The 25,445-nt window shown below is 46.4% G+C and overlaps 1 protein-coding gene across 1 annotated transcript; it reads left to right on the top strand.

Moving 5' to 3' along the window:
- The first annotated feature begins 1,325 nt into the window (after positions 1–1,325).
- On the top strand, positions 1,326–24,618 carry LOC8033368 (PC-esterase domain-containing protein 1A-like). The gene is made up of 7 exons (XM_040206281.2): positions 1,326–1,401; positions 1,491–1,570; positions 7,490–7,710; positions 14,215–14,428; positions 18,850–19,019; positions 22,477–22,606; positions 24,083–24,618. Exons 1-7 carry the CDS (start codon positions 1,326–1,328, stop codon positions 24,428–24,430), a joined length of 1,239 nt encoding a protein of 412 aa, XP_040062215.2. The 3' UTR covers positions 24,431–24,618.
- The last annotated feature ends 827 nt before the right edge of the window (positions 24,619–25,445 follow it).

Here is a 25,445-nt window from a genome sequence, read left to right on the forward strand (position 1 = left end):
ATATATATATATATATATATACTATCCTTTCAATCAAAGCCAATCAGGACTCCGCGTCGTTCTGACGTCACGGCAACTCCTGCGTCGGAAGCAGACGACTTGGTCTTTGTATTATAGCGCCCAAACCTGACCCCAAAATAAAAATTAAAAAAAGACAAAAAAACTTACACTATAGTTTCTGACTGAATGAGAGTGGCAGAACGTGTCTCTCGAACGCCCGCCCTCCCGCACGTGCCCCATGCCTTCCGCCGTGCTTTGGCTGAGCGCGCGCGCTCAATGTGCACGAGACGACGAGGAGTTGTCGAATGGTAGGAAACTCGCGCTGGGAGCTGAACAACTGAAGCTCCTCCCTGCCGTTGTCACACTGCCAGTGAACAATATTATCTCAGTTTCTTCCACTGGAAGATCAAACGGCTGCGACACGCAGAGAAAGTGAAAGCAAAACTCGCGCACCAATGAAGTTGGGAAACAGAAACTGAAAAGACTCACGGTAGTTTCGCGTGTAAACGGCCAAAAATGACACTGATACAATCAAGCCGTACAATGAACCTTCGCGTGCAAATATGTATTAATTAGTGCCACTAAATAAGCTACGCTTCAGAGTAACGACACTTGGCCATATTGTGTCTTAAAATCATGGTTGCCAGTTATCTGAAGCATTATCTGAAATCACAGGAAACGCTTTTCTGTCTTTCACAAATTTTTAGACAGTTCGCAGCAGAGCAAAGCAATGTTACATGACCTTCCTAACACCGAATCTAATGCTGGGGAAGTCGCACTTTCGAATGATGACGATGGGCAGTTGTGTCTGCTCTGCATACGAGTCAAAATGGCGGCGCCCACAACAATGTAGGGGAACGGAGTGCCGATACTCTAAGCGCAGCTTATTTAGTGGCTCTAGTATTAATATGTCGCATTTGAACTTCAACAAATACATAAAACCGCCCTTGCATAAAACACTTTCCCGCCACAAAAAGAAGAAAAAGAAAAATATACAAATCGTTTTACTTGTCTGACAACCCTGGGCCTTTCGTCGAATTTAGCCGAATTTGTAGAACAATCGACAAAAGTTCGGCCAGTTTCGCTTTGATAACTTTCGTGATTGGCGCGATTGGCGGCGCGCCGGATTCGAGGTTAGGGAAAGAAGAAGACGCGCAACGCAGCACGTTTTGTTAGTCCTAGCGGGTAGTTCAAACGTCAACCGATTCGCAACGAACGAACGAAAGTAGTTTTGAGACGCGCACATAGCTGAGAGTCCGCGCGAAGAACGTCCAGGCTACGGAATCGAGAGACGACGCCACCCGAGCGTTGGGGAAGTACCAACGATGCCCGACGTCTTCCTCAAGGCCGACATGAGGGAGCTGTTGGCCAACAAAAAGGTCGCTCTGCTCGGCTGTTCGAGTGAGTCGGGGTTTTCGGGTTTAGGTTCGAGGCATGTTGTTCCCAATTGTGGGCTTTATCTGAGAGCTCTTGGAATTTTCTCTCGGCAGACGTGCGGGCCATGTACAAGGACCTGGTATGCCTGTGGCAGGTGGACCAGCTGGTGTCTAACAAGCGTCTCCGCTGCAAGGTAGGTACCGTGCCAGGGGGTACGTCCATATCATCCATATCACATGAGCGAATGACATTGGAGCGAACAGCGACATTTGAGCGAATCTACGCTTTAGCGAATAACGGGGGCGCGCGTTAACCCATCCGCCGCGCTGCGCTTGCCGCTTCGCGGCAACAGTCTGCGGCGGCGCATTACAAAAATTTGAACCCATTTGGCCCACCCGAAAACGCCGCTTCGCGACGTCCGACTATTCTCTAAAGTGTCATTCGATGAAACGTGGGCGTTCGCTAAAACGTCATTCGATCAAGTGAGTGCCTGTACCGCCTTGCACGACGAACCATCAATCATCGCCTGCAGTTGCGTCCAATTCGTTGAACGATGTGTTTCGTCGGCAGTTTGTTTAATCAAAAGGCTCCCGCGTTCGTATAACGCATTAAAAAAATAAAACAAAAAAAAAACGGGCGGGGGGGAGGTAAGAAGGAGAAGAAGAAAGGTTGCTTGTATGTTTATACAGCCTTCATATTAACACGCTTCAGCAGGTGACCTGTCTTATAGCTGAAGATGAGAAATTAAGCTAGTGCAGTACAACCGCTAACCTAGGGTTTTTAGTGTGCATCACGCAGTAGCGGTACGAAACTCATCCACCCCGAAATGGGCAAGCAGTGGGGATCGAACCCAGGAGGTTCTGCAGCGCAAGCAATCGCGCGCGGTGTGCGCATTTAAACACCTCCACCAACCCCCGGAATCTTTCTATTCGTGTCTCCAGCTCGTTGCTCACCCTCCCGCGGCGAAAACGGGAAGCACTCTAGTGGGGGTCCCCCAATTCTCCTGCAACAGCTTTTGCTCAATGGGTACGACAGAACCGCTCGCAATCATGGCTTGCGAAATGTCATTTCCGAATGCAAGCAACACTCTTTACTGCCTCAACGTAGTGCTGCAGCCAGTATGGGATTGTACCTTATGTTTGTGCTATGTGTTTGTGTTAGAGTCGTGTGCTCCCTCCACGTTGCACATGCGCATCGTTGGCATGCACCAATCCAAGACCGCAATTTTGGGCTCCGCAAACTCGCAGTGCTTGCATTTGCTCGCATAGGCCATATTAAAACTCTACTGTATCACCAGCTTTCAACGCCAACGAAGTGTGCTGAGTGAGACGTGCAAGCAGGTAGGCGTTTCTTCAAACTTGAAGGTTGAAATTGGCAAGGCGACGGCGTGCAAAAATCAAAGAAACTAAATGTTCTAAAAAAATTGCTTATAATTAAAAAAACTAAATTTATTATTTATTTATTTTCATTTGTTTTTTTTAATTGCGGGGCATTTGGTTTGGAAGGATATTGGCAGCAACTTTGAAAGATTTGCCGATTGTCAAAAGTCACAACTTTGATAGTACCATATGCTTTACCCACAGTTAATGCAAGTTTACATGGATTTTTCAGATGACCTACAATTTATTAATTGATTTTAGACTATTATTTGGTAACTTGTTAATTAAAAATGCTGTAATTGGCACCAGTGATAATAATTTGCACGGTTTTGATTGTCATACTTTGTGCATTTGAAATTAGATCATAAGCAACAAATGATATTAGAGCTTGAAAAACTATGTATTAAAATATGTTAATTTTATTATTGTTATTATTATTATTACAAATTACGGCAATCTGGGACCCCAATAAACATTACGATCGCAGGTCTCATTTCGTTTTCTTTTTAGCTTATGAAAAACTCTGACATCATTATCAAGAGAGACAAACTGTCAAACACTGGATGTAATATTAAGTCCTATGCGCCACGCATTGCTTTAAAGAGGACACATACTTCAGCTGTCTGATTCAGATTTCGTCTTTGAACTTTTGTAGTGAGAGCAGCGTTTCTTAATTTATATATTTTGTGAACATATTGTAAAAATTGGATTGATTTTCTTATTCTTGTGCTAGGAATAATGTTAAAGCAATTAATCGTCTAAATACCCTAAGACCCATTAAAAGGTATTTGGGCAAAACCATTAAAAGGCCCGCTGTTCATTATTTCACATGGCAATTATCTGAGCAAGAAAAGGCAGCAAGAACGCACAACTATCAGCTCAGACTTTTTTCAACAAATACAGTATTCTATGCTGCATTAAAAGGACACTGAACTCTCGAAAATATTTTTAAGTGCATGGATCGGCACGTATGTCACAAAATAAAGTTTCCGCGAACAACTTTTTTAACTCGATACTTACGCTGTGAGACCCATCTTGCTTGAGTCATGAAAGAATCCAACATTAGCACCCATACCGAGAAATTAAATCCCAAAATCTAAAATGGAGGTTAGTTCCGGTTTCGTTCCAGAATTAAAACGTGCCTCCTGGCATAAATGTTACACTAAACACCGTTTTTGTTTCCAAGATAAATAGGTGACCTGCGCTCATAGCACCCTAGCTTCCTTGTATAAACCGAAGTAATTTGTGTCGCTCAGTGAAGCCAACACACTAGACAGGCTCAGATGCGCAGTTCAGTTTTACAGTGAAAGAAATACTAACATTTTTTCAAAAACCCGCTGCACATGGCATCGTTTGCCAGCATCGGAATGGTTGCCTAGCTCACCAAATCCTTGTCGGCTCTGAAAAGTGCAAACTCTGGCCTGGGATTATGCCCCATTTTTCTGGAGCAGTGTTCACCGAAGCTAGGGTTGACCGTGCACAGTATGGTCCGTTTGGAAGCCTAGGATTAGGTCTTGCTAATTTGTTCCTGGCTCTGCCATAGTTACAGGTTGCTTCCAGCAAACGAAATGAAGTTAGTAATCAAATCCACTTACCGTAAAATCCTGAGCAAGCTACGGGACGGGCACTTTCTAGGTCAACAATGCGTAAAGATATGACCTTTGTGTATTTTTTTTTTTTAATGTCACAAAATTGAGGGATGGGCACTCATTACGGAATGGGTAAGTGCCCAATATTTTACGGCAATAAAAAAAAAAAAGAAGCGTCGTTATTGAAACGTTACAGGAGCACGTGTTCATGAGACAAGTTTTCTTGAAACGTCGCAATGCCAGCGAAATGTGTGTGCACGAAAAGGTGTCCACGTAACGCGTTTCCACTTCTGAAGTCTGGTTCACGCACTTGCGACCGCTTGTAACCGTGTGCCTTAAAATCTTGTACGAGGGAACAAACAAGCGCCACCTGTTGGGTAGCCGTGGAGCACTGGGCATTTCGGTGCATTTCGTGTTCTTTTTATGTGCATCATTCTTTTTTTTTGGGGGGGGGGGTTCAGAAAACTTTTGACATTTTTACAAACAACCATATTTCTAATAGGTGATAAATACATTTGATCTCGCAAATAGTGCAAAACCTTCGCTCTAGCAAAATGCAGTTCCGGGGCCACCTCATAGATGGCGACAGCATGGTCTCGTAAGAGGTCGGAAGAACTTGGTCATAACCATACGGGAGTGTGTGAACGGGCCTTAGACACTCGCCATCTAATTGGTTTCACATTGGGTGGTTGTCCGTTTTTTCCTTTGTGTTGTTATTGTTATTAAAATTGTTATTAAAAAAAAGTACCATTTTAAAAACTTTTACGATCCAGAGTAGCTCCCAAGAAAATGTGATTGCTTAATTCAATCTCTAGCTATTCTAAAAATACAGCAAGTTTCAAGTCTCGAGCATTTGGATTTTAAGTATAGAAGCAACTTTAACCGCAATTTTCTTGGCTTCGCCTTTTTCATCAAGTGCGGTTACCTTGCAGTGCTTTCCTGAATGGATTTCAAAAAACTTGGTATGAATGTTATCTGCTATAACTGACATGGATCCTAAAGCTTTACTTTTGGCCCTATACTCAACAAATAAAAAGTAATTAGTTTCAACTTTAGGTTATTATTGTCCCATTTACTTTATTTTAAAAGCTGCGATTTATTAATAACACTCCTTTATAAATTCATTTAGCTTTGGGACGTATGTTAGACCTTTAGAAATTACTATATGTTATTAGAAGAAAAGATTTTCAGCAAGAAATTACCCTAAAGACACGTAAGAAATTACCTTATTAGGATTATATGTTCTGCCATATCTTTCGTCCGAGAAGAGATATTTGAAACTGATTGCAGATCCGAAATCAGCTTGAAGAGATACACATGTGTACATTATGTTAGTGAGATAAGTTAGTAAAAAAGAGAAAATATTTGAGAACTCTCATCCGCCCTTATACGACACTGACCCTGGCTTAAAGGGGCCCACCAACAATTTTTTGACCGGTTTGAAGTTCGCGCTGAAATGGAGCTCCATGAAAGCGGGAACACAGAGGGAAAAAAAATATTACAGGAATTCGCAATATTTTGTGAGTTATTAGAAAACGAAATATTGCAGAAAACAACTTTAAATAAGCAAAACATTGCGCTTCATGACGTAAAATGAAACAGTTTAGCGATTGGAGCAAAGCGGTTGGCCAATGGGAGCAAAGCGTCGGCCCGGGCGATTGGAGCAAAGCGTTGGCCCGGTCGGCTCGTCGGCCATTAGGCCTAGCTGCAACCATCGTATCTTTGGGATCGGGTTGCCATCATCGATGAATTTACCGGGCTTTTCGGATTTTGAGTGCGGAGCTGGGCGTCGCGCCGTACGAGGACACTCCACGCAAGCGCCGCGACGCGTCTCTGCCTAAGTCCGCTTTGACTGCCGCGGAAGACTCATATCTCCCGCAACTCCGCCACCGGAGCCACCTCAGCGAGTAGGAGCTACATACTGGTGTGCGGTCCCGTTGGGCAAAAGCTGGGTCCCGTCGCCGCCTTTCACTCGAACATTGAAAAGTCTGTCACAGCACTAAAAGAAAATAAGGGTTCCCCTGGCTCCTCTTACTGCTTTTAGTTGACCGGGACCGGGGGCGCACAAGTGAAAATACGATGCGCATTGTCTGCACGGATCACTTGTCGTCTGCTCGCGATGGTACGTCGCGGACGCCGCTGGGAGGCGCGCATGGGGGACAAGGCGTTGTTTTCGCCCTTTTTGAACTTTATTTTGCAACTTTGTTAGCTCTATGAAAATGACTTGTTAGAGAAATCATGACGGTTAACGTGTGATATACTTTATTTCGCTTCAAAATTCCTGGGACGGCTCGCGCCAATCACGAAACCCAGAGAATGTGACGTATAGTGAAAGGGAGCGCCGTTATGCGCGCGTATTCGGCACCTCGCGACGCCACCGTCGGAGGAGGTGTTTCCGAGTTGTCAAATTAAAATATGATGCGCTAATATTTTCAAACTCTTTCGTTGTCCACTGGGTTTCCGGGACCACTAGCGTGCAGAAAACGCAAAAAAAAGTCGACGCTCAAATACTGTTGGAGGGCCCCTTTAACGTTCTCATTTATATCAGTCAACAAGCTCCACAGAAGAGCAACGTTTGAAAACGGTGCTTCTCTTAGGTAGAATTAGGAGAGTGTGTTGGTTAAACATCTTGGTGTGCAAACTCAAAAGGAGACAAGGGACACAAACACGTCAGACACGGACTGTTTCAACGGGGAGGGGATGAGCGTGGCCATGAGCCATCAGGGGCACCATGAAAGTCACACCGGTAAAGAGAATAAACTTGTTGCAAGTTTAATGCTGTCCGTATCTGACATGTTTTTGTGTGTCCCTTGTCTCCTTTTGCGTTCGCACACCAAGAGGTTCTTCTCTGTTGCCTGCACACGAGCTGGTACGAGCAAGGGAGGAGGACCGTTTTCGAACACTCGTCTTTCGTAAACTTTTGCTCAAACATTACGTTTGCCATAAAAACCGAAACCGAATCATTTTTTATGAAAGCAGTCTGCATTCCATGTTTCACCAGCTCCGCCGCTTCTGTCCATAGGGTGGCCGACAACGTAGCCACCATGACCGAGCAGACGCGCAACGAAAAGGCGTCGGGTGTTCTGGGAAGCTCTACGACTGACCCTGATCTGGTAATGTCGCCCTGGCCTTGTCCCTTCGCAGATGGAGGAGAGCCACATGGGGGACGTGCTCGTCTGCCACGGCAAGCAACACAACGGGCGGGATTACCGCGAAGAGCGGCTCTTCCGCACCCGCAATGGGAGCATCAGCTTCTTCTTCCTGACGCGCGTGTGGAGCGACTACGTCCGCAGCATCCTGGCGAGGCTGGCCGACGACGTTCCAGACGTGGTGGCCATTAGCTCCTGCCTCTGGGACATCACGCGGTGGGTCAATCGATAAATGGATCTCCCGGTGTCACGTGGTGGGTCCTTTCGTGGGCCGAGGGTTCACACGTCACGAAAAAGGCTGATGCGCAGTGCGCAGGCCAGGGTTGCAGGCAGGGTATAAAAGTTACTTTTAAAATGTACCTAAGATACAGTTACAGCTACTCATATGAAAAGATACTTAGGTACATACCTAGGTACTCGCTTAAAAATGTACCTAGGTACAAGTACAGGTATAGTCTAGTAACCGGGAATTGTCAGGGAAATTTTAATTACCGGGAAAAATCAGGGAATTGTAAGGGATATTGTCAAAAGGCGAGCCCACTCAGGGAAGATGAGCCGGAAGCGCCATCGAGTGCCCTGAGCAAAGGCTTGAGAACTTGGGGACAGAAAAATAGGCAACAAATTCTGCTTAAAGCGGAGCACGGGCTCTGCTCACCCGCTGTAGAGTGTGCTACTCGATGCAAGGGGAACAGCCGACAAATCCACTACCAGCCTTGGATTGGACTGGATTTAAATTTAGTAACAAATGGAAAAGCCGCAGACCCAGAACCAATCAAAGCTGAAAGTATCCAAAAGTGTGCGTCTGACTGCCATGCTGCTGTTCAGTTATTGACGTGTGTGGTTGAGCGTTGTGTTTTCATTGTGTTTCCGAAAGCGGCCTCTTCAATGACGATGACGGCGGCAAGAAAGTTCTCGTTTCATCCAGACTGGACGAACCCAAATATTTCGGAATATGCAAGTTGCATTAAGCCCGTGCAAAATAATGCTCACAGTGCTCAATGCTCAATGCCTTCTGTTGTATTGGTCTTACATATTTAACCGCCTCTACTCTGGTCAGGGAATTTCACCCGGAATTGTCAGAGAAAACCTGAAAAAGTCGCGGAATTTCAAAATAATCATTTGCTAGACATCTTGAGTTACTTCAAATATACTTTCCTTATTTATTTTCCCCAAATTTCTCAAAATATATCGGAAGTAAAGCTTCTTATACTAAGGGTACACACAAAAACGAGTTTGACAAATGTGCTTTATTGGTGTCCATGCGAGAAATAAGGAAAACCGCATTCACATTAGTATTTCATTCTCTTTATCGGTTTCGGTTTGAGATGAAGAAAGCAGGTCACTATTTTCCGTAAACAGAGTTCCGAAGCGATTTAATTAATTGGTGTCGCTCGAACGGCATTGCTAATCCACCGTTCGCTCAAATGAACACCACCATTCGCTAAAGTGTCGTTCGATGAAACATCACTGGCGGGGCTTCATTCGCTAAAACGTCGTTCAATCAAGTCAGTGCCTCCCAGGTCGTACCCAACTCAACGTTAATGTACCCAACTCGACGTAACATGGTAGTGTGTTAATACTTCAAGATTTATAGTTTCTACCATTTTGACGAAGTGAATAAAAAAGTACCTGTAAAAAGTAACTTTACTTAGTTACAAGTTACTGAAAAGTGTATCTAAGATACAGATACCGAGAAATGAAAGTATATAGGTTTGTACCTCCCATACAAAAAAAGTATTGAGATACCGATTTCCAGTTACTTGTGCCTAGGTACTTTACAGCCCTGGTTGCAAGTGGTGGCAGAACACTGCAATTGCTAGCATGTCTGTTGTGGAAACATTTTTGAATTAAACTATAAGCTGGAGTGCACACGACACTACAAAAATGGAAACTGTCCAACCTGATTGTTATTATTATGACTACAATTCATTCAGTAAAAAGCACAAAGAAGGTAAAAGCCATATTTCAGCAATACATTTAAATGTAAGACCCATAGAGAATAAAGTTGATAACCTCAAAGTATTTTTGCATTCGTTGATGTGCAATTCAATGTTTTAGCACAGGGGTGACCAAGCTGCGGCTCATGAGCTGCATGCGCGTGTTAAGGTGCGGTTTGCGGCTCCTTCACCTATTCCCCCCCCCCCGCCACCCTCCCGGTCACACGAGCAGTTTCTCCAAAAGAGAAATGGATCGCGTTTTACATCGAAGGACAGGTAGCGGTTTGGTAGTCTTGTGCTACTGTTACCTTACGCACAGTGAGACTGCGTTTGACTCAGATAGATTGCAAGTACTTCGAGTTTTGTTTATTGCTCTGGACAAGTTTGCCCCACCCGTCCCTCTCTTGTGGCTCTTGGAAGTTTCGTGGTTTTGCGGCTCTTAGGCCAGGTCAGCCTGGCCACCCCTGTTCTAGCACTTCGGAAGCCTGACTGACAAAAAGGATATGCCGCCAATCATCCAGGGTTACAAGTGTGAAATCATGAGCAGAGATAAGAAAAGGGGTGGCGATATCACTATTCATATTAAAGATAAACTACAGCATGGGGTTGGAGATGACCTATCTAAAATGGATGCAAACATTGAAAGCTTGTGTGTTAAGGTATCAAATACTATTGTTCTTGCTTTATACAGGCCACCTTCGGGTAATATATATGAATTCATGACCTTTCTTAAGAATGCACTGCCTTTCCTTGGATCGCTATCTGTGCCATTCTTTATTCTCGGCGACATAAGTATAGACACCATTTCCAATGATTCTCACGTTCAAAATTTTCGCAATATTGTCAACCAGTATGCCTGCAGCAATTTGATAACGTTGCCAACTAGTATAACTGCGGACACTGCCACGTACCTTGACGTATGCATAACGAATACCGACACTCGTCATATTACAGCAGGTGCCATCATGTGTGATATTAGTAGCCATCTTGAAATCTTCTGTCTAGAGTCCTCCTCTGCTAGAGAAAATAACAAAGACATAGAAACAATTTAGCATCACACTATTAATGAGAAAAAATCTGAAAGAAATACTAATAGATAATAAACGTGTCACTGGTAAATAACTTGGCGATGAAATGAATAGACATTTTATTAGCATGGGTGTGTACACTGGCAGGGCTGCCAACATAGATGACTGTATTGACGCGGGAAGCCAAATTGGGTCGCTTATGCTTACTCCAACGGTACCATTTGAAATTGATAAAATAATCAGAAACCTAAAAAATGACGTCGCCGCTGGAATAGATTAATAAAAACCCTATCTATTAAGTACACCGTGACCATAGCTGGTCCAGTTTTATCGAATATAGTAAATAAGATGCTTCAGTCTAGTGATTTCCCTGACTAGCTAGAAATAGCCAGGGTTCCTCCGTGTATAAAGGAGGTGGTGAGACAAAGATTAATAACTACATCCCTATTTCATTTCTTCCAGTTTTTTCTAAAATATTTGAGTGTGTGATTGCTGATAGATTAACACAATTTTTTAAGAAGCATAATATAATAACGCAGTCCCAATACAGCTTTCGATAGCAAAATCGGCGGAGCTAGCGCTTCTTAACATAAAGGATAAAATAGTTGAAAATATGGAGAACAAATTATTTACTTTTAGTCTCTTCTTAAATTTAAGTAAAGCTTTTGATACTGTGCAGCAGAATATTTTACTTAGAAAGCTTGAAATTTACGGTGTGCGCAGAGTAGCTCTAAAAGTAATTGAAACATACATTGCAGATCATTACCAATATGTAGTAATAAACGGCAAATCATCCAATTGACTTAAAATACAGCATGGTGTTCCTCAGGTGTCAATTTTAGGTCCACTTTTTCTTATATATGTTAATAATATGACGACTATATCCGGTTTCCCCGATCTGATAATGTATGCAGACGATACCAACGTACCGTATGTATCCTTTTCTGGAGTGACGAAAAAATGCGTAGAAATTGTTTCAAATATCTACTTATGGAAGCTATCCAATTGGTTACACACAAATTGTTTAAAACTAAATACAAGCAAATTTAAGTGTATTATTTTTAAGCCAGTAAATAAACCTAACTGCAGCCCCATAAGCTTAAAATTTGAAGACACTGTGCTTGAGCAAGTGTCGGAACAAAAATTTGTCGGTGTACGGTTTACTGAGGGCCTTTCATGGAACACTCACGTGAATAAACTCAAAGGTGAATTATCTCGTGTTACGGGAAGTATATATAAGGTACAGAACTTGCTGCCCACCTGGCTCAAAGAGATGTTGCACTATTCTTTGTCGACTCTAAAATCAGTTACGGCATCTTAGTTTGGAGGACGACGATCTATTCAAACTACCATAGAATACCGCACATCCGCCCATCCACATTAAGCGCCCATTCCCAAATTTGTAAGATCTGTGGAAATATGCGCAGTACATTTATATCTAAAATTGATGACCGGACAAGCGCCCATCCCCCATTCTCTCGCGATTATTTCTAAATTTTGAGTGGACACTTGCCCAGTACTTTACGGTATGTCAAACTTGTCACCTTGCTGAAGAGGATTTTTTGCATGTGCGAAAATTATAAAGGAGATATCAGAAACATGAGAACCCAACCGCTATTCCTCAAATATATTATGCTTAACGCAGACCAAGTATGCTATTTAAGCTCTTACAATGGATCCACAAACACAAAATATACTCCATACCAAAAGCGAGTTTACTGTAAAATACCGGGCAAGCGCCCACTCAAAATTTAGAGATAATCGCAAAAAGATGGGGGATGGGCACTTGTCCAGTCATCAACTTTACTTATCAATGTACTGTGCATATTTTCTCAGTTCTTACAAATTTAGGTATGGGAGCTTATTGCGGCATGGGCGGATGCGCGGTATTCTACGGTAGGTTCTTACCAACTACGAGACCCAAAGCAAAGGGTGCCTTCAATAAGAACCAATTATGGCCGCCAAACTTTGTCATTTCAGATTACCGACATGCTAAACAGAACAGATATGACTATAGATTATAGTAAAACATTTTATGCCTTCAAGAAACAGTGCCGAAGCTTTCTCTTGAGCAGTGATATCAGCTTCTCAGTTGTGTAATATGTAGGCTAAGTTGTTATTTTTATTATGTACTTATACTTAACTACGAATGTGGCTCTTGACATATATTCAATCATTCTTCATTGCTAAACTAAATGGTGGCCATCAGTCCTATTTTATGTTGTGCTCTTTTTCTTTTTCCTTTTGAGTAAGGTGTTCTTTTTTTTCTTTTTTATGTCTATATTAGTGATATGATGCTTCTGTGTCATACAACGTTACATTTGTTATACGATTCGAATCATGCTTGTTGAATAAGATGTGATTTCGCTAGTTGTTTTATTGCGCCCTTTTATTTCGTTTTACATTTCACACTGTTGAACGTTGAACCAGCTGTTTCATTTGCCTTCTTTTTTATTTTTATTTTTACCGAGTGTGCCATGTTTTGCTGAATGTATTCATTGCACTGTTAACTGTTGAACTTTTGGGGGGCAGAGACTCTGTCAGGCTTCACGCCTTTATCTCTGTCCCCTGGGCAGAAAGACCCACCGAACAAAAAAAGAAAAAAAGATTTAGCACTGACAACGGTGGTCCAGAGAAAGAAAGAAAGCAACGAAGAAGCGCAGAAAAAAAGCAAGCCATAAGAGTTTAGCACAATTGTTTTGCCACAATGAGTGGACGTTGTTCGAGGGCTTGTCAACTTAATTTATTTTCACGCAATGCGCTATGCTGCTGTTTTTCTGCAAAGTAAGCTAGGGAAGAACTAGGCACAAACATTAGAGGTGACGTTTTCCTGTTTCTTCGTGTATATTAAGGCATCAACAGCTATATGGACCCGTCAGGACCTCCCACTGCGACCACCGATGTCCGCGTCTACGCCTTACCGTTTTTGAAGCAGCTGGAATGCATGGGACCTATTTCCTCTAGATTATATTGTTAACTATCGTGCCAGAGAACACTCGGCCGTACAACGTGTCCAAAAAATATTGTACAAGGTGTTCTTTTTCAGCGAATGACGTTTATTTTGCGGTGGAAAGACCTACAACATAAAGCTGTGACGTCGTACAATATGGCCCTACGTATGAAAAAATTTATAAGTAAACGGTGCATTACTGAATGCCGAGCCTTTAACGAACGAAAAGTAGTGCTAGCTGTCCAAACCAGCTGCCAAAGTTTCAGGACTAACCGTTATCTTATTCAAAACTTGTATGTGATTTCGAAGGATTTCAATAGAGAAATGGGTCCTTTTCTTGGTAATTGACGCCGTGGAGCTTTACGTATCCATCAACCCATTTTTCCATTGAAAATTTCTAAAAAATTGTGTGACGTTTAGTGTCCTACTCTGCTCGTGCATCAAAAGTGGTCCCTAAGTGTCAACAAACGACACCACAAAAGCCGCAGTGTCATGCCATCGGGTGTCGCAATCTTCGTGGTTAGGTGCGAAAGTTCCTAAAGAAAACTCGAGACACAAATGTCGCCGTCGTCGCGGTGTCCCAACTCTGGCTGCTAAAGTTTCTGCGGCATCACGCCGGCAAGACCATGACACTCTAACGACTTCAAAATGTAGAAATCGAGGAACTGCCTTTTTTCTTAACTTTCTTGTGGCTGCCAGAGCCAGCCCCAAGATGGCTGGCTCTGGCAATGGGAGCTCGAAGCACCGTTCAGGGGATGACGATAACGGTTCTGCTGCATATGTGCGAGCCTGGCTCCCCTCGCAGGTGGGGTCCCGACGGGGTGCAGCAGTACAAGGCGAACCTGGAGAGTCTATTTGGGGCCCTGCGAGAAGCCCTGCCACCTTCCTGCCTGCTCTTGTGGCTCACGGCACCGCCACTGTCCCAGGACGTGCGGGGAGGCTTCCTCATCCCACAGCTCGAGTTCCTCAAGTACTCGCTCCGGTTCCACGTCCTGGAGGCCAACCTCTTCTGTCGCGGGGTGAGTCGGACGCTGCACGGGACCCGTAACGTAGGGTTGCATAACTAAAAATTTAGGCGGGCCAAAATCAGTTTATTAAAAGCTGTGTGGGCTGCACCTAGTGTGATGTGTTGTGGATTTTGGCTGCAATCAGGCTTCCCATATCGTGTCATTGCATTCGTTGCCGTCTTCAGCACATCTCGCAAAGTCATGTACGTCATTGCAGATCAAAGGCAGTTTTTGTTGAGAGTCATCAGTGAGGTCAGCTCACAAACATACGTGCTCCCGAAAAGTGACAACAGTTTCAAGGTGTGGTCCTCTAGGTTTTTGTACATACTTATTCTTGTCCAGGTTTTTGTAGAACTCGTGCAGCTGAGCTTTGCTATGCAGTCTTCAGCGCTGGTGGGCACTGGAGGTCGATAAGCTACAGTGCCCACCAGGGGACTGGAGCTTATCGACCTCCAGTGCCCGGGGGTTCTCTGATCAAACGATGCAATTCCTAACTATTCCAACAAAATTCCGAGATCACCTAAGCACTTATGAGTTGTGAATGCAAAAGCATGAATGTCGTTCTTCTGCTTCCTTAGTTTGTCTGTGGCGTACTGCCGTGGGCGGCCACATTTCGCTAGTGCCGAGGTAGCGGCTTACGGCCGAGCGCGCACTCTCGTGATGTGGCCGCGACGCGCTGAGCTCGGCCGTGCAACCTCTCCGGAGTTTGCCCGTGTGGGCTCTGCGGCCAGCTGCTCTCACTTACGGGCGGCCGGGCTGCTGTGTGTGCTGGGCCGCCATGCAGAGGGTTCCTCCGGGGCCGTTCCTTGGAACTATGCCGTGCAAGAGCCAATGGGAGCCTCGTTCCTTGAAACTATGACGCACGCCAGCCAATGGGAGTCCATCCATGAGATTTCTGCTACAGACGACAGGCTTCGCTCCATTGGAACAGGGGAAAATGCTCTTTGGTGCGGCTTCAAGAGCTGATGTCGGTTTGCTCCATGGGACAGTTAATGCTTTCACGTTAAAAAAGGAGAGGATTGATAGCGTCCATGGTAAAAGAGGGAAGGGGATCTCTTCAGAGAGAGCAAAAAGTTTTTGCGTTCTGTGCACAGACATGTTGAGACAGAACCACACAATGGACAAGGACGGCTACACACACTGTTTTATTGTTCTCAGTGAGATTAGTGGAGAGGGAAAATTTGAACTGATAAATCGCAGTTTCTTTGCCGAAGACAGAAAAGTAGGTCAGAGGGTTTCGTTGCTGCTTGCCATCCGGGACGGAGCTCAATGAATTGAATGGCATAGTAAGCAACTTGCTATGCTGAGCCGGGCCGCGGGTTGATAGAAAAGTGCCCGCAGGCTGTATGAGCGTGTGGGCTGTATGTTCTGCACCCCTGCTGTAGCACGCAGCATTTTTACGACGTTATCAAGCAGAAATCGACTGCCCCCCCCTCCCCCAATCATGACCCAAATAATGGGTCATGCTTGGGGGGGCGAGGGGGGGGGGGGTGTAGTCTGCTGAGACATTGTTGCGCGCCTGGCCGAGCAAGGACAGCTCGGGCACGGACTTCTAGATTTTTGTTTATTCCGACTCGGGACGTAAATTTTATCATTTCGTCCTACTTTCTTGTTTTCGAAAGTGCCTGTTCATTCTCACCCCGAACGCTTGACACCCATACTTTCTGGGCCGAATTTTTGAGATGCCTACTCGCACTAGATGAGGGGCGGCGCGTGACCTTGTCAGGTCAGTCTCGCTCTCACTTGCTGTTACGCCGCCAAATCGGGCTGGAACGTTGCCCAGATCTATTTTGTTGACCCACTATCTGCTGCTATGTCACCAAAAACTGACCTTTTGGATAATGTTTCTTTTTTTCTTTCATTAAAAAAAAGCTTACCTTGAAAAATTTAAAGGGGAGTCGTCCCCCCCCTTCCCTTTTTCTTCTCAAATCTGCCCCTCCTTCGGGGCCACCTTTGACGCATGGGTGAAATAGGACGCTAAACACCCCAGTCGGAGACTCGTCCCAGGCACCATAGTCTTGCTAGTGCATTCCTTTCTTTTGGAGGGGGAACGGGGGGGGGGGGGGGGGGGATGGATGGACGCGTGCCTAGGGGGAGGGCAGTTTTATGGGGGAAGGGGTAACTGCCCTCTTTCCCTAGGCTCCCAAGTGCAGCTTTTATTAATGGTTACAACGACATACACCAGCTTTTCTCCTTTAGAAAATATTTTCCTTTTTTTTTGTGCATTGGCAAGTTTGTCAACTAGATGGATCACAGAAATGCTTTGCCTGTAACATCGCATCTGTCTGTGATGTCGAATCTCTGCACAAACCCCCTCGCCCCCAAGCCTGACCCAGTAATCCCCCCCCCCCCCCCCCCCCCCGGGGTCACATTCACCTCCTTCCTCTGGCAGTGGCAAGGTAGTCGAGGTCGTCTCAAACTGCGTTTCTATACTTCGTTTCAGCTTAGCTCCGAGCGCAGCCAAAGGCTGGGAGACGGTTCACCACTTGGAAAAGAGCGTTCATATGCATCACGAAGTAGACGTTCCAGGTTCTTCATAATATAGTAATGAATATGCTCCGACGAAAAATGCCTACCCGCTGGCAACACTGATGCGACTACACATTTGTTTTTATCCGGTTTTATCGTGTGACTTTGTGTTCTCAACAGTCGAGTCGTGGGCTTCAAATTCAACGCTTTCCTCGCCAAGTTGCTGGACTTCCTATGGTTTTTTGTTTTCCTAATTTCCACAACAACGTAAGATAAAAAGAAAGGCACATTTGGACATCAGGCATGAGATTGTGATGAATATGTACTCTACTTTGTCAGGAGTTTCAAACCACGTCGTACCGCAAAGTTGTTCAACAAATATCGTAGCTAACAAACGTTGGGAAATTGACAAAAAGTTGTTCCGCCAACGGCGGGAAACGCTCTCCAATGAAAAACTGGTCAAAATCGTGTGTCCAGGCGGCGGTCAGAGGCAAAGCCATGCAGTGTCGATGAAGCGCCGAGAAAATGTGTACTCCAGTTCGACGGGAGAGACGGAGTATGCTTTTGTTGCTGTTATGCGTTAAAGGAGAGAGCGTGCTGCTTTGTTTGAAATCAGGGACAAGGCGACAGTCTATTCAGAGCTCGCTCAATCCGCTTTTTCCGTAGGCTCCAGATGGCATTGTGGCAGAGGGAAAGACCCGTCTGGGCACCGAACAGTACCAACTTCCGTGTTTGAATTCTGGCCTTCCTCTGCCAGCACTGTCACGGCCCTCTGCGAAGCCCATCAGCCACCACATTGAAGCAAAGTTTTAATCCAGGACGCGAAGCAACATTTTTAGTTATGTAGCAGACGATGCCGTCGATACTCCCGCAGCAGACGAAACATCTTTCTTCGACACCTCTGTGCAGGTTCAGCGCAGAGTGACATACGAGGTGCAGGGGAAGTCGCGTCCTATCGCCAGCGTTTGATTGGCCCCGCTCGGAGCTAGGCTGAAACATAGTATAGGAATCCTGGGAGGGGGAAGAAGCTCTTGGAAGGGGGGGAGGGGGGGGTCTTTGAACACCCAAATTTCCTTGACCATCCCTGATGTTGAGTGAAATGTCGTCGACGTTTAAGCACTATTTAAGCAGACCTGAATAGTATGAGCCAAACACTCCCTGGTTCGCGCACTATCGTTCGTCTGGTCATTAGGCTCGTTTACTGCTTTATTGCGTCAACACCGAGGGCCGCCTTGGTGGCTCTGAGGTAACTCACCAGCCTGCAAGCCCTCGGGTGACCGGTTTGGATCCCGGCCAAGGGGCCCGCTCTTTGACGGAGGCTTATTGCGGGGGACGTGCCACCTGATTTCACCTCGAGTTGGGATGCAGTTGACGGTACAAGCTAATGGGGCCAATCAGACAGCATCAAAACCACACCATCATAGTGTTCGTTAGTTTCTGTGCATTGTATATCATAGCTGAACCAATCATAACCCGAAAATGCCTAGTGACTTGCACTTTTGACGCTGCTTGATTGGACCCAGTATCTCGTAGCATCGGCTGCGTCTGGACTCCAGTTGAAACAAAGTATGCCTAACCGAAGTTTCGATTGCACGTGAAAGGTCCCCAGGAGGTAGAAATGAACCTTTTTGTCGTTGTCTTGGCACGCAGAAAAGAAACCAAAATCCGACTTCGACTGCTAATCACTGATACCGATGGTATTTATTGCACTTAGTTCAGAGCACCGCTCGGTGCGCAGGTGAACAGGGAAAGGTGTTGCACCCACACACGAATGTCCCTGTCACCAACTGGGTGGTGCCTAGACATGTTTTGAAAAAAACATGCACATGGTTGCACATAAACCGTTTACACGCACATGCTCGCAGTAATAATGGGGGGTCTAGACATCCCTTGCCAGTTTTTCCATGGTGTGGAACCCGCGTCGAACGACCGTTCCACTCACGGCTGCTCCTCTGGCCACGCAGGTGGCAGACCGCTTCATGGTGGACACACTGGACCTGCACTTCCACCTGAGGCTGCTGCTGGACCTGCGGGCAGACGACGGCATCCACTGGCTGCCCATGGCTGTGCGCTTGTGCACCAACCTCTTGCTGGGCCACATCGCCCTCTCCTGGGGAAAGCCGCTGCCCAACAGGTCTGCACATTCGCCCCTTCTTGCGGGTTGGGCGCCTGGAACGAATCTCTGACCGGCGTGCTTATTGCGTCCACACAAGCAGTCCCTCAATTTCTGACGGCTTTTGTGACGTCATTTGTCGTGACTTCGGGACAAATTTCGATGCATGGGTGGAATAGGGGGCTAATTGCATTAGTCTGAGATGCGTTCCTGGCCCTGTACTGCGGGGGAGGCATTCTCTTTTCCGTCGCAAATCCTTCAACCATTGTGCCTTGCCCTTCACTCGATAAAGGTGGCGATGTGGGCAAGTCGGTTTGAGGCCGACGAAGGCAAGACGACGGGCAAAGAATAAAGGACTATACACGACAATTGCTGCCCTGCCTCTAGTACCTCTCCTGACTAAAGCCCCTCGATGCGATTGTCTTACGAGTGTGCGTCAAATGTTCCACCAAAGCATGAGACCCGTGCCATGGGAAGCCCTTGGAAGCAAATGGCGGTGGTGCATTTGCTCGAGGCACATGTCTCATGCGTTCCCACAACAATGGTTGGCGGTACTTGTAAAAAAATGCCAAGCATGAATTTTATAGAGTTGCTTTAGTCCTGTTTAGTTCTTTATTCTTTGCTTCCATTGTTTGCATGCTCTCTTGCCTTTTTTGCCTTCCACTCAAGTCATAGAGTTCATATGCCGTAAACTCCCATACAAAAGCCATCCCCTGAGAGATTGCCCGTACCACCTTGCCGATTAAACGTCCGTAGGTTAAAAATTCTGAAATGTCACCCACCCCCGATTTTGCCAGAGATGCGCAATGTGCAGTATCGGCATGTGTGATGCTAGAGTTCAGTATGTGTTTAGCGCACTGCGAAACACGTATCTCCTGCGTCCACGGTCTGTGGGTTCCTGTGACACGAAAATTTGTAGCGGGTTCCTGCGTGCTTATTGCACTATGGAACCCGGGTTTGCTGTGTCTGCGATCTGCAGTATCGGTTCCCGTGTAGTGCGGTTTATAGACCCATCTAGCGGCAGTCTCGAACGAAGCGATTTACAGCAACCGTCCCCAATTTTGAGAGTTTACGTTAGTGTTCTCCGACTGTGCTGGGCTTTGAATTTTCTCATCGGTAGGCTGTGGCAGCGTGCGTAGACGCAATTCCGGACGCTGGTGGCAGCTAAATGCTGCATTTTCTTTTTTCTTTTGTTTTCAAAGCGAATAGAATTTCTTGTTTTTAAGAAAGCATTGTACTATTTTTTGGGAACAAAACAAATGGCAGCTATTTTCGGTGTGTCTATGTGGGACGAAACAAATGCAACTGGGATGTTTGTTTCATTTTATGTTTATTTTTTTATGGCAGCAAACACTCATTCGTGTGAATCTGCAACTTAACTGTCGAAAACTATTTGACCACACGGAGAAGCCAAACTGTGCGGCTATTGCCCGCTCACAACAAGAAATTCTACGAGCCATGTCAGTCGAATAACATATATTCAGGGTTCGGAGTTTTCGGTTTAAACCGATAAAAGTACGCCGAATTCATTTTTGGAAATTCGGTTTTAACCGAAAGAGCTCAGTTTGTAAGTTCGGCGTTTTAGGTTTAAACCGATAAAAGTATGTCTAATCCGTTTTCTAAAATTCGGTTATAACCGAAAAAGGTTAGTTTCTTAGGGCCGCGTCGAGGTGGGTGGGAGAGGGGAAAGGGGAGAAAGGGCTTTGCAAGGATCGACATTGTGTGACATCTTCGTGATTGCCCTCTTCTAAGGTTCAACATGCAACAAAAGGGGTCGTGGATTGGCCTTCGCGGGACATCTGTGTCCTTTCTGTGATCGGGCTTAGTGTGTCAAGTTCCTGTTCCTAAAAAGAGTTTGGGTGTCATGCACTTCAGAAGACATCGAGGAAAGCCATTGATACCTTCTTATCACCCTCTCTCAAACTTCCCTGTGGTCAAAAACATTAATACAATAGATTTTGTTTTGCCATTTTACTGGTTTCTTTACGGTCATCACCTCAGACGGTCACGCCGTCAGAATGGGAAGCAAAAGGAAGCGTGCTGAAGATTATGCCCGCGAATTCCGCGATTTTGAGGTGTGTCCTGACAAAAGTTGCAGCGAAGACCATGTATATATATGTGCCGTTATTCTTTGAGTCATCTGATCCAGTGTCTGATGGTGTTTCTTTTATGTTCACCGAAAAAAACCGGTAAAATGTTTTGAGAATAAATATACACCGAAAAAAACTGAAAATCGAATTTTAAAATAAACACCGAAAAAAGTATGCCGAATTTTGAAAAAATAAAAACCGAAAACGCAGAACCCTACATATATTGTACGTACCCCACGGTGATGCATTATCCAAATGGGATTTGTGAAAGATCTCAAGTAACAGAGCATTTGCAATATCCAGTGTCGACGATAGTCATTTCACGACGATCGTACAAAATTTGGCTCGTTTTGGGGCACATTTTGGGAAAGCTGCTTTTTTACACCGCACCAAAGCAAATGAACGGAATGTGTCATTTCCGTCCATATACCCTGACCCGACCCTATCAGCTATTTTTCGCAAAGACCGGGAACACAGCCGGGAAGGCTTTTCAAAGATTATCTCAGTGGAAATGATCCTCGAAGAGTGTCAAATGGCCACAACCTTCAAACTTAAAAGTCTTTTGAGGCTCGCACTTATCACAACTACCGGGTCAACACTTTGGCTATGGGCCGCTGTTGTTTGAATGAGCAGACGACAGTTTAAATAAGCAGACGAGTTTGGAAGAGCAGACGACAGCTCGAGCGTTCGGACGGACGCTCAAATATGAAGACGCACCGAACGTGGTTTGCGGGTGGTCCGGACAACTCTACGATTTTCCCGTGTTCATGTTGGAAGAAAACAAATAAAGCGGAAGAATACAAGTGTCAGTAAATTCAACCCAAAGTGCTTCCCGCACAAGCAATCGTGGTCCAACCCTTTCTAGTTTTTCCTTTTCACTGCTGCTAGCCACGTTCCCAGACGAACCGAGCGGGCAGAAAACACACTAGAACTGATCTTCACGCTTTTCCCCGGCTCTTTTGGTACAGCCTCAGTAGAGGCGTTTTGACGAGAAGGCAGGTTTTAGTCTGGTTTCCTGCAAAACAGCACGGCAATGCCGGTCCTGCATGGCGGCTTCCACCCAGACTTCCAGGCCAGAAGTGTGCCCGAAGCACCACGAACATGGCATAACGTAACAGAGTTGAGTTGATGTATAGAATTAATCTAGAGGAAGAGGTCCACCACGTGGAGGCATTTCGTCTGCCTCGGAACAAGAGGTCACAGAGGCAGACACATGTGGTCCTGGGGGAGACTGCAACGAAAATTTCTCCAGAGATTTTAGTCACAGCTGTGCCCTCGTAACACCACACTTCGCCCACTCTTTGGGAGGATGCAGCTCACCTTTCGTGAGAGTGCGGAGTTCTGATTGTGCGAGGGGCCCTCGGTGTGATTTTCCGGTCTCCGCACAGGTGTGGATTCCTCAGCGAGCAGGAGCGCCGGGCAGCGGCCCCAGGGAACGTCCCCGACCCAGATCGCTCCCTGCCCGCAGACCTCTCCTTCGGCACAATCTTCGGGGACGACTCCAAGCTGCTGGGAGAGGTACACTGGTCACTGCTTAGTTTGCATCCATTGCCAGGTTGCACATCCTTAGCCAAGTTTCGCATCCATAGCCAATTTGCGCATCCACAGCAGCTTTGACAACTTTGCACACTATAACTATGAAACTAAGTGTGCTCCTGTCTAAGCTTCCACCTTAGTTTGAGAGAACAGAGCATCTTAAGTCTTGGGTACCGTGCACTTTTACTGCAAAATGCGTTGAAGCTCCGTTTGAGACCTTGTGTTTGACCTGTCGCCCTTTTCTTTCCCTAGTCTCAACAGCTTCCTCGTAATTATGTGTCTTAAGCTGGTTTTCAAGCTTGGAGCATCGGGACATGTTAACAAAAACCATGATACTGTAAAACCCTTAATGTTTACGAGCCCTTAATTTTTGTGAATTTTGCAAAATTCAAAGACACGCGAAAATTTTGGTTTTTAAGAGCTTCAATGCATGCGTCTGGAATTTGCATAATTTAGTGGCTGCAATTATGTCCTCTGCGACAGATTTGTGAACAATAGGTGCCGCGAAAATAAAGGGTTTTACAGTAACACTGGCAGTCGTCTCTACAAAAGAGTATGTCCCTCGGTGCAAATTAAAATTCTGACCTATCCGTCGGTAATCCAATACCCTATCTCCTGTGTTGGCAGAGCAGCTCTCGTTAGCACGATGGCATGGAGAGTGGTATATATGTACTCATGTTGCCGCTAAACCGTTGTCACCCTTAAGCCGCAGCAACACTGCTCATACATCATACAAAAGAGTCTGTAGGCACTGTCTTTTTTCCTTGTATGACAGTCCTACCACATCGGTCACACACAAACCGTCTGCAGACTACGTTCGAAGCGTACATACCGTATTTACTCGAGTAATAGCCGCACTGTTTATGAACAAGGCCGTTGCGTCTACTTCCCCGCAGAACGCAAGCACAGCCAGTTATCGCGTTGCGCATAAATAACATAGCGAGTAACTAGATCGAGAACACGATTCTTCATACAAATGCATTCTTCACAAATGGTATCTTCACACAAAGATGTTATCTCTGTCCTATAGACCGCCGGATCACGGTGATTGGCAATCCGCGTGCTCCGCGGAAAAGCGAACCTTCAGGTTTTCTTCATAAACAGTGTGGCTATTACTTGAGTAAGTACGAAAGGTATGAAGCAAGCATGCATCGAACTTGCTCGAGGCGTTTCCTTGAGATAGTTCCCTCATCGTTTCCGCGGCGAACGGCACGTCTTTTGTACGACATACATGTAGCACGACAGCGGCTTAAAACGCCGCACATTTAACGTCTCCGGACTTCAACCATGGGATTGGGACATGCTTGAAATTTTATTTAACGCCTTCTCAACTGCTGAGCACGACATCCGGCGCTCGCCGCCCGTCGGGCTCCCGGAGCACCGAGGGATCCAGCGTAGACACCACGCGTTGCAGCCACTGGCACCGACTTACTTGCCCACGGCGTCCGCACTGCGCAGATTGTGAAGAATGCCACGGAGCCGCCGCCCGCACAGAGGCGCCCCTACGCGGTCGCCAGGAGGCAGCTGCCGGGAGGCCGGCTGCACGGGCCTCCGCAAGATCCCGCCCTCGCAGGTACGACTCTCGTCTTCATCTCTCCGTACACCGCAGCACGGCGCCTGGAACAGGTCTCCAACGGGTGCGATTGGCGTCCTGCACCACATCATCTGCCGCCGAAGCGGCGGCAGACGACAAATGACCGCAACAAAAGAACGCGCCGCTCGGGGACGCGTTCCAGGCAGCGTAGCGGCGGTGTGTTCGGGAGCTCCGGAGCCTCCCAGAGACAAGGCGGGTGTTGCAGCGTCTGACGGGACGTCGTTTCAGCACACCGGGCTTTGGGCGGAACCCTCCTGCATGTCCCCGTGGGCACCCACTTCTGGCAGGACCCCCAGGTTGCCTGGAACGAGGCTGGGAGCCGTGCTTGGACTGCCCCTTTGCCCTTCTGGGGGGCCTTCTAGTCTGATCAATAAAGCTTCTCCCCCCGTTGGTTGCGAGGACATGACAGTGTCTGCTGAGCGGGCAAAACTAAAGCCCCTCGACGAAATTCGCTTCTCACACGTTTCTTCCGAGTACTGGCAGCCGTCATCTTGCAAACGGTTGCAACAAGTGAGTTGCAAGCGTTTGCGAGATGACGGTTATCATATGCTTCTGAGGGCCACTCTTTTCGGCGCTGTGCCGCCGTTTCCTTCAGAGGGCTACACGAGGCGCAGACTTCGTGCATTGGCGGATTCGGGGATTCTTTTCCCTGCGGGGGTTCGGTACATTCGCACGAACCGAACCCCCGCGAGTTCTGTTGAGGGGTTTTCGGCAGAACTAGTTCCTGTTCTTCGTTTTGTTGTCTCGGTGAGCGAATCGGGATCCAATACCCGCCAGTTAACACGAGCTCATTTCCTGTAGTGTAGGCCTCTATCCTAGCAGACTGATCGAGGAATGCGGAGCACGGTGAGTCCCGACCATCTTATCGTCACTCCGGTGCCCACAAGATTACTGCATTAGGCGACGCCCTGCGTTTGGTGTGCTGTCGGGAGAGAAGCATTATTCAGGCGGCACCGCCATGGATGGATGAACAAGACTGAACTTCTTGAAGTGGGCTGCAGTTCAGTCAGTTTTAGTAACAGTACGTGAGGCACTCTTGCCAGGTTGGTGGCGCCCTCTCAGTGTGGCCGGATAACACTGTCGTCTGCTAGCAAAGCTGCCACCTTGGTTCCGACTGGACGCTTTTGGGCATATGCGGAGCACCGTGCGTGCAGCCACATTGGTCCAGATATTGGTTATCACTCGTTTGAAGGGCACAGCGACTTTATGAACACGTGACCTCGTGCG

The sequence above is a fragment of the Ixodes scapularis genome, unplaced genomic scaffold, assembly GCF_016920785.2.
Source record: "Ixodes scapularis isolate PalLabHiFi unplaced genomic scaffold, ASM1692078v2 PGA_scaffold13__105_contigs__length_92229423, whole genome shotgun sequence".
Classification (NCBI taxonomy): domain Eukaryota; kingdom Metazoa; phylum Arthropoda; class Arachnida; order Ixodida; family Ixodidae; genus Ixodes; species Ixodes scapularis.

Coding starts and splice junctions, on each gene's coding strand:
- LOC8033368 (XM_040206281.2), top strand. CDS start 1,326: ATGCCCGACGTCTTCCTCAAGGCCGACATGAGGGAGCTGTTGGCCAAC. Junction 14,429..18,849: donor CCAACCTCTTCTGTCGCGGG/GTGAGTCGGACG, acceptor CTGGCCACGCAG/GTGGCAGACCGCTTCATGGT. Junction 19,020..22,476: donor GGAAAGCCGCTGCCCAACAG/GTCTGCACATTC, acceptor GTCTCCGCACAG/GTGTGGATTCCTCAGCGAGC.